At 45.7% G+C, this 16,038-nt stretch overlaps 1 protein-coding gene across 2 annotated transcripts in view; it reads right to left on the reverse strand.

The window, feature by feature from the left end:
- Sorcs3 (sortilin related VPS10 domain containing receptor 3) overlaps positions 1-15,611 on the reverse strand; it is a 601,718-nt gene extending 586,107 nt beyond the window's left edge. For both annotated transcript variants that reach the window (XM_074078350.1, XM_074078349.1), the window contains exon 1: positions 14,299-15,611. In XM_074078350.1, the coding sequence (XP_073934451.1) occupies positions 14,299-14,910 (612 nt within the window). In that variant the 5' untranslated portion in view covers positions 14,911-15,611. The remainder of the gene's footprint in view (positions 1-14,298) is intronic.
- Between the last annotated feature and the right edge of the window lie 427 nt (positions 15,612-16,038).

Raw genomic sequence — 16,038 nt, forward strand, 5'->3', positions numbered from 1 at the left:
AGACAATGCCTTACCCAAAGGAGTGGTTCTCTGATGGTGATGTTTCTGGCCAAAAATAAATAAATGAAAACCAAATACAGAGTCTTCCCTAATCCCCTTCAAAAATCACACCACAAGTATCAGCAACTTCTTCTATGATCAAGTGACTATTACATTCCCTTAAAAATGTTCACTTAGAGTTCATAACACCCTTTCCAAAAGGTGATTTCATTTTGATCCTTGTAATTATTACAAGGTCACTTTGTAATGTGGGGTGGATGGTGATGTGAAGGCTAGCCTTCGACTTCAGTTTAGCCATCACCAAAAGGGATGCCCTTTGGGTCACCTTGCACCAGATCCAGAATCCTCATGCAGCATGAGCCCATCCATGGAACAACTATAAGCTAAAATCATTTCCATTGCCTTCATCACCACCATCATCCACAATGTTCTCATTTGAGCACATCTCAGACACTAGATGATAATTGTCGAAGCAACTGGTAAAGGAGACACTTGCTGTTTCAACACATACGTGAACCAACTACACCAGGTCAGTTCTGCTTAGAGGCAGGCACACATACACTCAGGTGTGCACATGCACATGTGGCCTCCCACTCCTCTCTGTCTTCATCTCAGCTCCTGGAAAAGGCATATGGATGAGCCCTTTCTCACCAGACATGCTTCCTTCAGCATCCCTCGATCTGCCACTGCACCCAGGCTTCTTGGCCGAAGCAGGGGAATGATCCGGAGTGAGAGTTTTTCTTTGCTGTCTGCCTATGCTCAGTTATAGATTATAACAACAGTGTTTCATACAATATAATCAACTTTGTCCCTCACTCCATTCCTTAAAAAATTTATAAGGGCACAAGAAAGGAAGAAAACATAAAACAAAATCACAAAGAAAAGGCAATCTTGAAATGGATTGGACTGCAGAAGCGTATGTTCCTACAGGCATAGTAGACATTAATAATTCAACAAAATATTACAGTAATTACTATACTTTGCAAAATCACAATAGTACACTTTAGCACAACTCCTACCAATCTCCCTGTAACTGCCATTAATAAATAAAATACAATTCCCTATATTAAATTTGTTGCATAAAAGCTAAATATTTTATTAGAACTAATATATTTTAAATAATCAGTCAAGACCAAGGAAATCCTTGGCCCTGAATTTCTACCCCTTTTAAGTGAAATTCTGTCTTCCCAGTTAAAGCAAAAAAAAAAAAAAAACCCAACAACAACCAAATAAAAGAAAATAAAAAATCTCTCACAAAAAAAGCACTGATTGTTAGGGCTTAAAGGCCCCTATTGAGAGGACCACTCATCTTGAATTCTCTGCTGAAAAAAAGTGAGAAGGGAAAAAAGGGAAAGATTAATCCTCTTTTGGACCATGAATCTGACCTACCTCTTTCAGCTCCAGAAAAAGAAGCCATGAATTGTACGGAGGTGATTGGCAGGCAATGACCTGACTTTATACACAGAAGGCAAAGGACTTTGAGATACAGGCAAGCCTCACTTTACATTGTTAATTATGTTCCCACAAATACCCCATCATTCAAGTTCTCTTGATTTTCCCTGCTATATCACTAGCTTTTGCTGCCAAAATGCTTCAGAATAAACAGCCCAAATCTCAATCCCTTATTCTCACAACCATCACCTTTTCTCAAAAGATAAAGGGCAACTGGAGCTGACTGATCACAACTGCACTCATATGATAGAGATACCTATGCACCCATGTTTATCACAGCACTATTCACAGTAGCCAGCTCATGGAATCAGTCTAGGTGCCCATCAACAGATGAAGAAAATGTGATAGATATACACAATGGAGTATTATTCAGCCATAAAGAAGAACAAAATCAGATTATCTGCAGGAAAATGGATGGAACTAGAGATCATAATGTTAAGGAAAATAAGCCAGACTCTGGAAGATGAAAATCATGTTTTGTACGTGGAATATAGATTTTTTTTAAAGACATGAAAGTAGAAGGGGGTCTATTTGGGGAGAGAGATGACCAGTGGGAGAAGGGAAGGAGGTAAGAGAGGGGGTGAATATGATTAAGGTACAAAGTATGCAAATATCATTTTGAAACCTATTTGTTACACAGTTAATAACAAAAATAAAAGAAAGAAGTCAGTACAAATTAGAACACCCAGCTAAAAAGCTAGAATGACTTAATGCTGTGGAGAAAAAGCAGATGTTTCCTTTGTCTATAAGGAAAATAAAGCAAGTACAAACACAAGGTAAAACAGAAAGCTCTCCAAGAAAGTTATAACCCATGCTGATATGACAGAGTTCTGTGCAAATGTCACAACACAGGATAATCTATTTGACCTCAAATGTCAGAACACACCTTGTCAAGTGACACAGGTTTAGTGATATAGAATGGCATCTATTTTCATTTATGCTACTAGATATTTCTGGAAATATAAAAAGTAACCATAATCATTTTAACATTTTTATTACTTTTAATGTGCTAGGGTCTTGATTACAATCAAATTATTTCCTAAATATGCTTAAATTAGCACATATGCTCTCCTGCGTCATTCTCTACCATCTCTGTTCAATAGATGTTTCCCACACATAAAAACATAAGCTTTTGGGGTGCCAGGTATATCAAATCAGGTATATCAAATGGCTTTTGCACATGCTGCATTACAAGGTGCATGATGAGTAGTTCCCAAATATTTCCCATTATCTAAAAGAACATAAGGATATATGATATATCAATTGCACAGCTATCAGTACAGGTCAAGTTCTGGAACAAATGTTTTTAAACATCAAATTACATTCCCACCTGGGAATTTTATTATATCGGATGTGACTCAAAATAAATATGCATCACGCCTAGAATAAGAACTCATGGGGTTTTTAATGTATGTGTTAGTGGAAGTGTTTCATTTAACTGTGAGAAGGCAGAAGGCGGGTGCTGTACATGGTCTCAAATCGGTTGTTGATGGATCTAACAGAGCCTTAAGGAATGAAGGAAAGGTAAGGTAAACTGATGCCTGGAGTTTGTGTCATCCTATTCTCAAAATGCTTTGCATGTGCATTTTGTGTATCATTAAACTGTGACATAACAGGAACAATCATGATTGTCCCCATATCACAATATATAAGTGACTGACCTAATAGTGCCTCTAGCTGGAGGTGAGATGGGCCTGCACCAATTTATACAACTCTTCCATTTCATAGATAAGGAAACAAAATCCAAAAAAAGCAAAACAACTTAATTAGCACTGCACTAAGCAAACAAATTACTGAATGAATCTGTGAAAATACATCTGCTTAAGGTGAGACCAACCATTTTGTGCTTGGAAAAAGAATTCCCAGTTTTTAAAAATCACAGTTCCAGACCCTCTCTTTACTAATAACATGCCCATTTAATCTCTCCTTCTCTCTCTCTCTTGCTGAGATATATATATATATTTCTATCTCTCTCCTCTCTCTGAGACTAAGCTTCTACACCTGGAAGGGTCTCCATTTTCAGCGGTAACTTACTGAATACAGTTAATATAAATCAGGATCCAAAATTTCTTTTTTTGTGGTACTAGGGTTTGAACTCAGGGTTTACACCTCAAGATGTAGCCACTCCACCAGCACCCCTGTTTTTAATAAAGAAAAGTCCATCCCATGTTTGTGATGGCATTTTTTTCAAGATAGGGTCATGTGAACTATTTGACTAAACTGGCTTCAAAACGTGATCCTCCTAATCTCAGTCTCCTGAGTAGCTAAGATTACAGGGTGTGAGTCTGGCTCAGAAATTACTAATCTTGAGACCAATTCTTCTTTCCAACTTTCTATTCATGATGCCCTTCACTGATGTTATCCTAGATAAGAAGATACCAAGTGTAAGCTCAGCTGCTCCCTGCCAAAATTTTATGTCATCTAAGAGGCAGGACATCACCTGCCAACAGGTAAAGGTGCAAATATCAGGGAGACTTTGGCATTGTGAAATCAAGCACATGTCCTTGAGGAAGGAGAGCACCTCAGCTCTGAGAAATGGTACGGAAAACTAATTTGAAGATTCATATCCCCTTACTAGAAACCCCAAAGCTATGCTCCTGCCAATTCAATAAAACTTGGGTTGGGCTCCTTTCTTCTGCTGGTGTCAACTCGAAGGGAAGACCATTTCAGAACCAGGGCCTGCAATTGCATCTTCCTCAGCATTCCCAGAGATCACTATGGAAGTGTGCAAAATAGGACTTTAATAATATGAGAAAAAATTTCTGATTTGGTGTAATGGATAATTTTATATGTCAATTTAGGTGGTTGCTATTTGATTGAACATCATTCTATCCATGTCTGTGTTTCCGGATATGGTTAGCTTTTGAATCAGTACACTAAATAATGCAAATTGCCTTCCCCAATATGGGTGGGCCTCATCCAATCCATTAAAGGCCCAAATAGAATAAAAGGCTGAGTAAGAAAGCATTATTTCTTTCTGCCTCACTGTTGATCTGGGACATCAGTCCTCTTTTGCCTCTGGACTTGGACTCAATCTAGAATTTACACAATCATCTCTCCTGTTCCTCAGGCCTTCTGGGCTCAGAATAGAACTATACCTTAATCTCTTCTGGGCTTCTAGCTTTCCAACTACAGATTTTTTACTTCTCAACCATCATAATGCATAAGACAATCTTTACAGCAAGTCTATACCAATCTACTATCGGCTCTGTTTCTTTAGAGAAGAAAAACTAGAAGACTTGGAAATAACTAAAGTATTTTAGTTAAGGTTCTTCCAGAAACATATTTTGAAACAAAGATGTGAATTTAAGCAGTTTATTTAGAAGGTGATCTAAGGAAAACTGATAGGGAAGGGGGGAAACAAAGTAGGAACAGATGAAATGAAAGACAGACAAAAAAAAGTTAGCAAGTTACCATGGCAGGCAAGTAGAGCTGAATCCCTCTAGGGACTCTGGTAACAATATAGAAAAACAGCCTCAGAATTAGCCCATCCCAAAAGGCAAAGGAGCTGGGTATTTGTCCACAACTTCGGCAGTCATTGAGAGGTAGCATCTCCCTACTCTTTGACAAGGCTCTACTCTCTGCCTTGTATGGTCAAAGCAAGCTTCAAGGGCCAAAGAAAGTTGTTGGGAAAATGATTCCTGTTTCTGGTAGTTGGAAGTCAACCCCATAGAGAAATAGAAAGTGTTCAGGAAATGGGCAGAGTACCAAGAGATCTGCTACAAAAGAAAACACTTGACCTATCCCATTCCCATCTGATTGGATAATGAGACCTAAAATTCTTAGCCAATAAAGTAGTCCACTGTGCTAGACAAGTTCTATGTGTCATCCCTAAGATTCACAACAAACTTGCAAGTCTGGTATTATCCTTATTTTGTAGCCAGTGGAAACTAAGACACAGAAATTGTTCAAGGTCGCTGTTTCAGACTTTTGAGAAATCCTCCAAGCAAAAGTTGGCTTTCCAGACTAAATAATACTGAAAGAAACATGTGAGATGAGCAACTCCTTTGCGTCCAACAATCTCCTCTTCCTCCATCACCCTGAAAACAATCTTCTGTTTCTCAAGTATTATGACCTCAAAACTCTCATAGACAAGTTCACACACATGCACCCATGCATATGATCATATACAGTCACAACCAGATATGGCTGCTTGGGCAACTCTTCTAGTCATGAAAAAAATGTTCCACTGAGTCATTGTTCTCCCTCTCCCACTGAAAGCACATCTTTTTTTTTTTTAAAGGTTCATTTCTTATGCAGCAGTGTAATCTTTAACTTGATTTAAATCATCTGGGTGAGAATCTGCTTACTTCACCGTTGTGGCCAAAAAGACTTTAGAGAAGACTAAATCAGGCATGTGGAACCTGAGAAGCACAGAGAGACAGCAGTGATATACCAGAAGTATAAACCCCAGACCCCAGCTAGAGCAAGCCAGACTTGTCCTCATCCCCAAGACACTCACTCTTCACCTAGGCAGGGTTAAAAATTTAGGAAAGTATTTATTCTATTCACCTCAATATACTTCTATTGACTGATCACTATACATAAGAAAATGTGGGGTCATAAAGAAGAAAATGCAGAGGAAATAGGAGAACCAAGTCTGAGCATTTACTCATCCAAATCTGTTTGTAGAGCTTTAGTTCAGTCACCAATAGGCTGAATATCTGACTGCTGAATGGGCTATTTGTACAAAACATCCATTTCTCTTTTTGGTAGGAAGAGGCAGGATGACCAACAACCAGGACTGAACTGCCCTACTGCCAATCAAGTACTCAGCCATGGATCACCAAACCAGCTTGCACACAAAGCACTTCTCATCTTCCCTCCTTTGGAACAGTTCCTGGTACAACAGTTTTCCATTATTTCATCCTATTTATTTTCACTTCTTTCCCAGGGCAACACTCCCTCTAGTGTCTGTGTAGTGATCTCAAGCTCCATTCTTGGTCAACAGGGTGAAAGCAAAACTCGAATGGAAGCTTAGAACTCAATGGGTATACATCACTACGGATTAATTTGTGGATTTGGCCAGTGTGATCCTTCTGAGAAAGAGGCTTCAGATATTCTCCAGAGAGTTCCAACCACCTATATTCCCCTTCATATCAGGCACAAAGATAGAGCTAGGAGAAGAAAGATGGAGCATCAAGGCCCATCCCATGACTTCACTATAGACAAGTCTTCAATACTCTGGGGTCTGCTTGCCAACCACCCCAGAAGCCCAGTGTTCTCCTGTTTTCTTAAAGGTACACACTTGACTCACTTGTCTCCCATGATTCCCTGTGAGGTATCATCATCAATGCTCAAAAGAGAAGCTTCTCTTCATTTCTTTGGTCCCCTTAACCCTCCATGCAATGAAAGCCCTGGAGAATTGTTCAACATATTCACCATTAATGAGTGTAATCTTTAACCCAGTCCAAAGCAATCTGCTTCTAACCATTTCTACTACAAATTCAGATATGAGTTTCAAGAAGCCAACCCCTGGTCATTCCCCCATAGTCCATGTCAGCACTACACAAAAGAGACATCACAGAGACTCACATGAGTGAGCACAGGACTATGGGAGGAGGCTGATGCTTAGGTGCCAGGAAGACTTTGCCACTGGCAACCTAGAGAACTTTGGGTCACTACAGAGGAAGGGGGTTCCCTCTGCTTCAATAGTTCAATCTGAAAACCAAAAGAAGGTCCCTCCAGATGTAGAAACAATAAACCAACAGGAACAGGTCTCAAGGGCTTCCTACATATGGGCCAGGAACTTTAGTCTCAGTCACAGTCCTCACACTAGCCCAAAGTGAAAGGTTTTGTTATCTTACCTGTTTTTACAGATGAAAAGACAGAAAAGAGAGGGTAACAATTTGCCTAATATCACACAGCTGTTCGGAGGCAGAGGCAGGATTTAAACCCAGGCACCAGCTCCAGAATCCATTTTCACATTTCCAGTCTATCATTGTCATTACATCCTAAAGAAGCCTGCACAATCATGAATTCACACATGTCATAAACTATGTAAGTTACACTGTAGAGGCATGCTCAATAACATCATACACACAAGTTGTAGAATCCACAATTATGTTACATAGCTCCGTCTTCAGTTTTTCCCTTAAGCTAGGTTTTTCTCCAGTGTGTACCAAGTCACAAGCCCCTACTTAGCCATGGGCACAGTTTTATTGACCAATAGCCCTGCTGTGTGCTGTGGGTTCCTCTCATCTCAACCCATAAGGAATAGTTTCATCTTCTCCTCAACATGAACTGAATAGCAAAAATCTATTTGTGCATTCATGAAGTTCCTAGACTCCATTACTTTTTCCAAATTTATACATTTATTAGTGTATAAAGAACATTTCCATAAATAATTAAACTCAAACTACACTGATTAAAACAAATGAGAAAAGCATTTTCAGTGATGCAACTAGGCTTGATTCACTCACTAATTCAAATAACCAGGTGACTCACAGAGGCCCCCATAAAAATGGTTTGTAAGATACAGCTCACCCAATGTTAAGGAGCTTATTATTTATTGTCTGCAGCCACTGCAGTGGATGGGCAGGTGGCTACTAGACCCAGCCCTGCAATAGAAGGAAAGAATCTATTCTTAGCCTAGTATATAGCCATCCGAAGCCTCAGTCTAACCTACCTATAAAATGGGCAGCACCCAATTTCACCTGAGTGAAAGCATGTGAACCTTCTTGGAAGGAAAATGCTCTATTAACCCAAAGGACAAAGGGGAAAAAACAGGTTTGAAGAGGAAAGAAAAGAACAGCTGGGGTCCAGCTGTTGGGTGCCAGGTTGCTATCTGAGCCTCACCCCTCATATCTATGCTGAAAGATTTGATGAAGATAATTCCCAAGTGCACTTCCAGCCTTGACATTCTGTGACTCTAAGATGCCTGTAGTATCTCCCACAGCGATCCTCTCTCCTCTGAGCCATAGCCTCAAACGATCACTTGACAATTAACCACATATCACCTGTGACATCTGTCTTGTTGTCATGTGTTATTTAACTTCACAGAACAGCAGACTCACATCCAAAGCATATTAGAAGGACCTTGAGGCAACCGCTGTTGTATCCTTGTTTATCACCTCTCCATCACACCCCTACCAAACGCCAGGGCCCAGAACAATGCCACATACACAGACATCGCTCAGCAAGTGGCCTGATTTCCTATGTGTGTGTCTGTCTCACCTCTGAGACACATGAGAAGAAGCCAGAATCACTGACTTGTCCTCATTTCTATCCTCTTACTAAATGAGCTAAAGATCTTTCTGAATCTTATATTAAAATTCACATATGAAACCATAAATCAAGTGCAGAAATTCAAAGTTATTAAGAGACAGTGCTAACATGCTTGTCATCGTGGGGCAAATATGATTTCCTCTTCTCTCCCTTCCCCCATGGATAAGGCACAGTCTGGCTTCCCATGGCATCTCAATGTTACTGAGGTACATGTCACACTCTGTGCCACACGCTGCAAGGCACACGTGAGAAGTGCAGAAGTCACAACTGGAGAAAGGGAATTCTGATTTAACTATTTCATCCCTCACCCTTAAAACACTAAAGGATACAAGATTAAAATAACCAAGTACTAAACTAAAAAATGATCAAACATGTGGCGCAGTTTGTAAATGCTATAAAAAGGGGAATTAAACCTTCCTGGGGAGTTTTCCTAGAACCCCGTGTTTGAGTCTTGAACTAAATAATGGTTGCAAATATATAGAGGAAGACAGATAACCCAAGTAGAGGAGACATGGAGAGCAAAGAATTGGCATCAAGCAGGAGGGCGCTTGGGACAATGGAGAAGTCAGTGGAGGACTTGATCAGGGAGCTATCAATTCCAAAGTTCAAGAAGTAGACCTAGGGCATAATGATGAAGGGACTTGAATGCTAGGCCCAAGGACTTTGAATTCAAGATGCCAAAGGTACTCAAGTTAGAACAGTAGACATATCAGATCCACTCAAGCTAGGAAATCAGACAAATCCCAGGCTATGAATTCTAATTCCTTTGTAGCCTGTGTGCTTCATGAAACTTGAGACTGTCACTCATTTTCCCATGTACTCAAACATCATTAATTGCCTATGATGTATGAAGCAGAGCACTTTTCATCTCCACTGGCTACCAACAAAGTCAGGACCCAGCCACCCACATCAGGAGAATAAACTTAGCCAAGTTCCCTTCGTGCCACAAAGCCAGTTCTGCTTATCAAGAAGGTGCTTGACACTCACATTTCTGTATTTTTCCACCTCCTCCTCTGCAAGGTCTCTTTTCTCCCAAACTTGCTACAGAATGATCTTTTGACATTTTCTCCCTGTGAATGAAGTGTCTCAAGCCAGCCAAGTCACCAAAGAAAGGCAGAAAGCAGGAAATCAACAGGTAGGGAGAAAGCACAATCTATAATCCTCAGGTGACTTGCCTGTCTGCACCTAACTATGGATAAACCACCAGCCTTCAGTCAGTCTTCCCACAGCTTATATCTGGATTTGTTGCTCCTCTCTGTTCCTTATGGAATGACTCAGGGGCCACAGATCTCCAGTCTCAGAACTCCTCCAATGGCAACAGATTTAAATAGTCCAAGGTATGAACCTCTTGAGCCTTTTTGCCACCAGAGTCACTAACCCCTTTCCCTTAAGCACAAGAGAAGAAGAGCTACTTCCCAACATTCCTTCCTTGTCAACCACAAAGCAAGTTCCAACCACTGCACAACTATTAAATCATGTTTTCCAATGAAGGAGTTTGCAACTTCTGATCACCTTGGAAATCACTGCAGGATCTGAGATGCAAATCAGAGCCTGTAGACTACCCGACAGAGGAAACACAGAGCAGACAAGCAGCCTTGTCCAGCCCCTCCTCTCCTCACCAGCCCTCTGGCAGACAGTGACCAAGAGCTATTAGTGCTGTTGTGTCCCCATGCATTTCCCAGCTACATCTCAAGTGAGATGGCGCTCCTTGTAATATTAATTAAAAACAGATTTTTTTTGGCAAACCCCTGAAGAATGGCTTCTGTGGCAAGCTTCTTTATTAAGCCTCAGAGAAGGCAAAACACATTAAGATATTGTGACATAGGGACTGTAAGCGGGGACGATGAAGACTAAGCAATCCAGCCAAAAGCTATTTGAAAAATCTGTTTGGGAGCCACAATTAGATGCTCCAGTGAGTGAAATACAATTAATCTGATCAAATCTGTCACTATTTTGCACATTAGTAGTAAATATTTAGAGCACAGTCCAGTTGCATTAGTTAAGGTAGGAAATTCTGCCTGGAGGAATCTGTGTGCCATACCTCCTAGCATGCTCCAGCAAGGGTGGTCTAACAAGAAGCTGAAATGACCAACATCTCCCCATTGCTCTTCACCCTGGTGCAGTGTTGGGCACATTAACTGAAAACTACCTGGCAAGTCATTCCAAGCAGATTACACTGCAGGAGCAGTGGTTTGTACATCAGTGCTGCTTCGAGTGAGCTGCTGGGGAGACATGGTACCCAATCTAAGGGGGCCCATCAAGAGTTAACTCAACCAAGAAGGAGGGGGTGCAAAGGAATGGGCTGTGCCTTCACAACTTTCCACTCCTCGGGGCCATCTGCCAACTCACTGAACAAGCAAGAAGGCTTCTTCCTCCATTTGAAGGAAAAGGACAGAATAATGTGTTTTTCTGTTTCCCTGTAAGCCACGGAGACTGGAGTCCCCCGGGTGTTTGTGAAACACGCTCTAACCCATTAATCACCAGAATCCCAGCTGGAGACAAGTGGTGAGAGAGAACAATGGCAAATCTCCTCCAGAGTAGAGGCCCCAAGGCCAAGTCTACTCACTGTCACCTCCCACCACCCAGAACACCAAGTAGCTGGGCAACACTGTCAGAGATGGAACCCAGACCTTCTCCCCTTCTTGCTTCCTACTGCCTCAAGCCTGTTGGACACCTTCTTCACTGCCTCCCAAGCCAACTCACCCTAGTCCTGGGACCAAAGCAAGCCCCTGCCCCAAGCCTTGAACAAGCATCTCCTCCTGCTCCTGGGGCACACGCTGACCCAACTGGGATGGAAGAAGGATGATCAGCTCCAGGTGACTGACTGTGAGCTCTGACAGAACAAGAGTTCAATTTTCAGTTATATGAGTGATTAAAAATTCTCTCCCATCAGGGAACTCATGACAAATAACAAAGTTCACCAAAGGCATATTGGGAGAAGAGCAAAAAAGCCCAAACTCTGCTAAAACTGAAGCTGCTGGCCTCCTTAAAGAAAAATGTGTTTAACACTTCAGAAGCAAAGACAGGAGTTCTTTTTCCAGGCCAAAAGAGCCTGGTGCTAGGCCCTGAGTTCTCTGGTTTGTGACATCTCCCTGTACTTTGAAACAATGGCAAAGGGATCTTCCTGATGTACCAGGATCCTCATCACTACTCACCTCTTCCTGCTGTCAAGAAAGAGGGAGGAGAGGAAAAAACCCTACCCTACTGGGGACTACTGTGAGGATGATTCTCAGCTGTTCTTCAGAGTCCCTTCTTTAAAGAACATCCCAGACCTAACAATCAAGGACACCTCTCTCCCTGGTGCTGCCAACAAAATGTGGTCAAAAGAGGCAGGTGCAGCATAGGGGCTAACAAAGCAGTCTGTGCACTGAGGAGGGGACAGGATGTGCCCTGAGCTCACATGGGCTGCTTTACCCTTGTTGGGGAGTGAGGCAGGCCAAGAAAACAGCCAATTAGTTCCCTGGAGCTGTTCATGGATGACTCAAATCTCATCTCCCAACTAGTCCACTGCCCAGGCCCTTTGGCCCTGTTTGATTAGAGCCCTTTCCCCAGAGAGCACAAGTCAGGCTGCCCCTTACTTCCTTTGCTGCTCAGCTGCCCTTAAAATGGGCAGAGAAGACCATGCGCATTTAACTACTATTTGTAGGGAGCATTTTCTCTCTAAAATCCCATCTCAAGGACTTGTCAACACTTAAAAATGATCCTCAAAAGCAGAAACCTAAGAAACTCTGAGTGAATTTACATTGTCCAAATGTGGAGGTAATAAAGCCTGTAAGAACCTCACTTTCTCCTCCCTCCTAGGATACATTCACTTCCACACATCCTATCCATCCTTCTCACCAAGTAAAAATGAGAACACACAATTCCTAATTATTGATTATGGAACTGAAAGGAAGTTGCTCTCAGAATTTAGTTCTCTCTCTCTTTCTCTCTCTCTCTCTCTCTCTCTCTCTCTCTCTCTCTCTCTCTCTCTCTCTCTCTCCACACTCACACACATCTTCTAGGGACTTGGAAGTCTTCAGTCACCCAGCCCTGCAAAAGTGTACACTGCCCAGCTCCCAAGCTCACAGCTGTCCAGTCCGAGTCTGTGGGGGTCTTCATGGAAAGCAGATGAAGCCAGCAACCAAGATGCCCAGGAGCTGGACCCTATTCCTTCCAACCTAGCCAGCATTAGAACCTAGGCTGTGCATTGCTAAGAATCAAGAAATCTGCACTTCGGTACGCCTTGTTTGCTGTGCTCTTCGAACCCCTGGCTTACCTGGTATTCACTCCCCACCCCTGTGAACACCCCTCCTCCTCTTCCAGGCTCTGTTTAAAACAAGGTAACATTTCCCAAGGAAATCTTATCAAACGCGGGTCATGAAGAGACACACAAAGGGGGCGGGGCTTTCCCTTCCAGTGAGTCCCCAAAGCTGCTGTACAGGAAACCATGATTCTCTGCCTGGAGCTCTTGCTTTGCCCAACACCAGGCTATAATCTGAACCTGAGAGCCAGACAAGAGGGAAGGATTTTGCAAGACTGGCTGGAATAGGGACCGTGGGAGGGAATGTAGTGCTGGAGATTGTAGGAGCCTGCCTTTCCTTGACGTGGCTGCACAGCGCTGGGTGGCTGAGAGATGGAGAGAGTCCCCTTGGGCACATGCTGCCAGCCGCTGCAGCTGCCCAGGCAGACCATGCTCACAGCCCAACACCCCAGTCCCGAGAGCCCGAGCTGCCGAGCGAGCTCAACGGCGCCACCTCTCTGTACAGCAGCATCTGGGGGACCCAGACGGCGGGGAGAATGGGGCCGAGAGATGGGCAGAAACCCCACTGGGGATAGGTTTGTGCAGAAAGACACAGTGGCCAAAGAGAGTTTTCTGCCCTGAGACTTAGGCATGCTTGTGCACGCATGGGAGCGAGTGGTGTGGAGGAGTTGAACTTCGCTTCATGCTTTAAACTTTTTTTTTTTTTACTGCCTTCCTGGACAGCTGCCTGTCCAGCTGCATGGTTACCTGCATGCCAAGGCTTGGGCCGGCTTCGGCCGACTTGGCCCCGCCACCGGCCGGAGCTAACAGACCATGCGCCTGGAGAGAAACGCAGCGACACCAAGGCGAGCAGGAGTCCAAGTGGCCTCAATCTCCCGGGCTCCCTTTCCCGCGATGAGTGGGGGTGAGGGGATCCCGGGAAGTCGCAGCAATCTGTCAGTTTGTCCAGCTACTCCTCCACATCAGCCCGCGTTCTCACTCAGGAATACACACACACACACACACACACACACACACACACACACACACATACACACCACCAGGAAAACTGACTCTCCAACCCGAGAATGGGAGAAAGTGACAGCAGACCCCTTCACCGCTCATCTTTAAGACACCCCATCTTCCTCTCCCCCCCAGGCGCCCCAATTGTAGGGTCTCCAATAAACAAACGCACACACCATCTTACAACAAACTCCGCTAACCTGTTGGGGGCCTGGAGGGCGGGGGGTGCCAGACAAACCTCTCTCTGAAAGTGGAGAGGCGCTCCTGATCTCTGCCTGGACCCCTGAGCAACTATATGTCCCTCGCCCCTGCTCCCCGATTTCCCCTTACTGTCAGGAGAAGGAGAAGGAGATCCGCGCCAGGTGGGTACTCACGCTGCTGTTGTGTCCCGACCAGTGCACCATGGCTTGGTTGTGGGCCGAGTCCCCGGTGAGCGCGAATGAGGTGCTGGGCAACCGGAGCTCCTCGGTCGTCGATCCCCCAGTCCGCGGCGCCTTCACTTCCTCCCGGGAACCCTTGGCCAGAGGACGGCTTCCTTTGGAACCATCGGCGGGAGCGGTAGCCCGGGCGTCCCCGCGCTCAAGAGCGCTGGGGGGCTGCGCCCGGCGACTCCTCCTCACGCCGCCAGGTTTCCCAGGAGCTGGGATGCCCGGGACCCACCACGCGCCTTCAGGCGACGTTCCCTGGGCTTCAACCTGCATCTCCCCACCGCTCGGCTGGGGCAACAGCTCTGGTCCCGGCCGGCGCCTCAGCGCGGCGGCAGCCGTCGCCAGCTCCTCCGACCACTGGTTTGCCACTGCCCGCGGCAGGAGACCAGGCAATGCCGGTGGCCGCGAAGCCGGTGCCGTGAGGCGCCCGGGACTGCCCGTGGTGCCCCAAGTGATCTCGGCGCCGGCGAGGACCCACGTCAACAGAAGTAGAAGCCCGGTCCGGGCGAGGGGCGCCCCCGGCCAGCCTGTGGGGCGCTCGTTGCGCGCCGCCTCCATCCCGCTGCGGCTACCGCGGCTCGGGCTGCCGAGTGTGTGGCGCCCGCCGAGGTGCGGGTCCGGCGCGGGGGGTGTGCGCGCGCCGGCGAGCGAACGAGTGAGTGTGTCGGGGGAGTGGGGAGGGGGTGGCCGGGAAGGAGGTGGCTCCGGCTGGCGCGCCTCACCGGTCCTCTGCACTCTTCCCCCTTCTCGCTCGCTCGCTTGCTCTCTCGTCCAGAGGATGATTCCAAAAGCCAAGGAAAATTAATAAATGCTCCTTCGGTGCTTTTTGTTGATGTTGTTGTTAAAATAATATTTCCCCAAATCTCCCCCACTGACTTCCTTCCAGAAATTTTGTAGAAAGGAGTGTTAAAAGATAGTAAGAAAATTCTCTTTTAAAATATGAAAATAAAGCTGGCTCCAGGAGGAGGGGCTGGCAACAGACCCGAATCCCGAGTCTCTCCGAAATTCAGCCTCCAACCCGCTCCCGCCGAGGAGTTGGGAGCGGCTTCTTGCAGTGTTTGGGGGTGTACTGTTCCGGCTTGTTCTGGGGACCAGGAGATGGCTCGTGGGGACGTAGAGGGGTCTCCGGGGAGGAGGAGGAGTAAAGTGTTTTCTGCGCCAACTGTTCGAGAGACAGCTGAAGGAAGAGCCCAGGGCCACCGCGTGGAGAGAAAGCGCGCGGAAGCCAAGCCCGGGATGGTCCCACCTCTGGGTTCGGGGCTCCCCGCCGCCACCACCCCCCAGGCCTGCGCCCCCGCCCGGTGCGGGGGCGCGGGGAGTGCGTGCGTGCTCGTGCGTGCGCGCAGGTTGGAAGGAGGGGTGCCAGGGGTGCTCTGGGGCTAGAGGGAGGGAGCCTCAGGGTGGGGGTACCGGGCTGAGCTGGTTACTGGGGGCGGCTGGATGCACGGGGGCTGCGGCTCTGTGCGCGAGCGTTTACACGCGCTTGTGTGCCTGTTAGTGAGAGCAGTGGGGGCGGGGCGGGGAGTGAGCTCGGGCAGTGGGCGCTAGCGGATCACGCACACTGTGCATTTCCAGGAGCTTGCGAGTCGTCAGAAAGGCTGGCCCCCTCTTCCTGGCTCACCCACCGCCCCCACCGCCCGCGGACGTAATGTGATTAAGCCTCCTGGGGGCTTGGAAAGAGAGCCG

This window comes from Castor canadensis, chromosome 7 (genome assembly GCF_047511655.1).
Source record: "Castor canadensis chromosome 7, mCasCan1.hap1v2, whole genome shotgun sequence".
Lineage (NCBI taxonomy): Eukaryota > Metazoa > Chordata > Mammalia > Rodentia > Castoridae > Castor > Castor canadensis.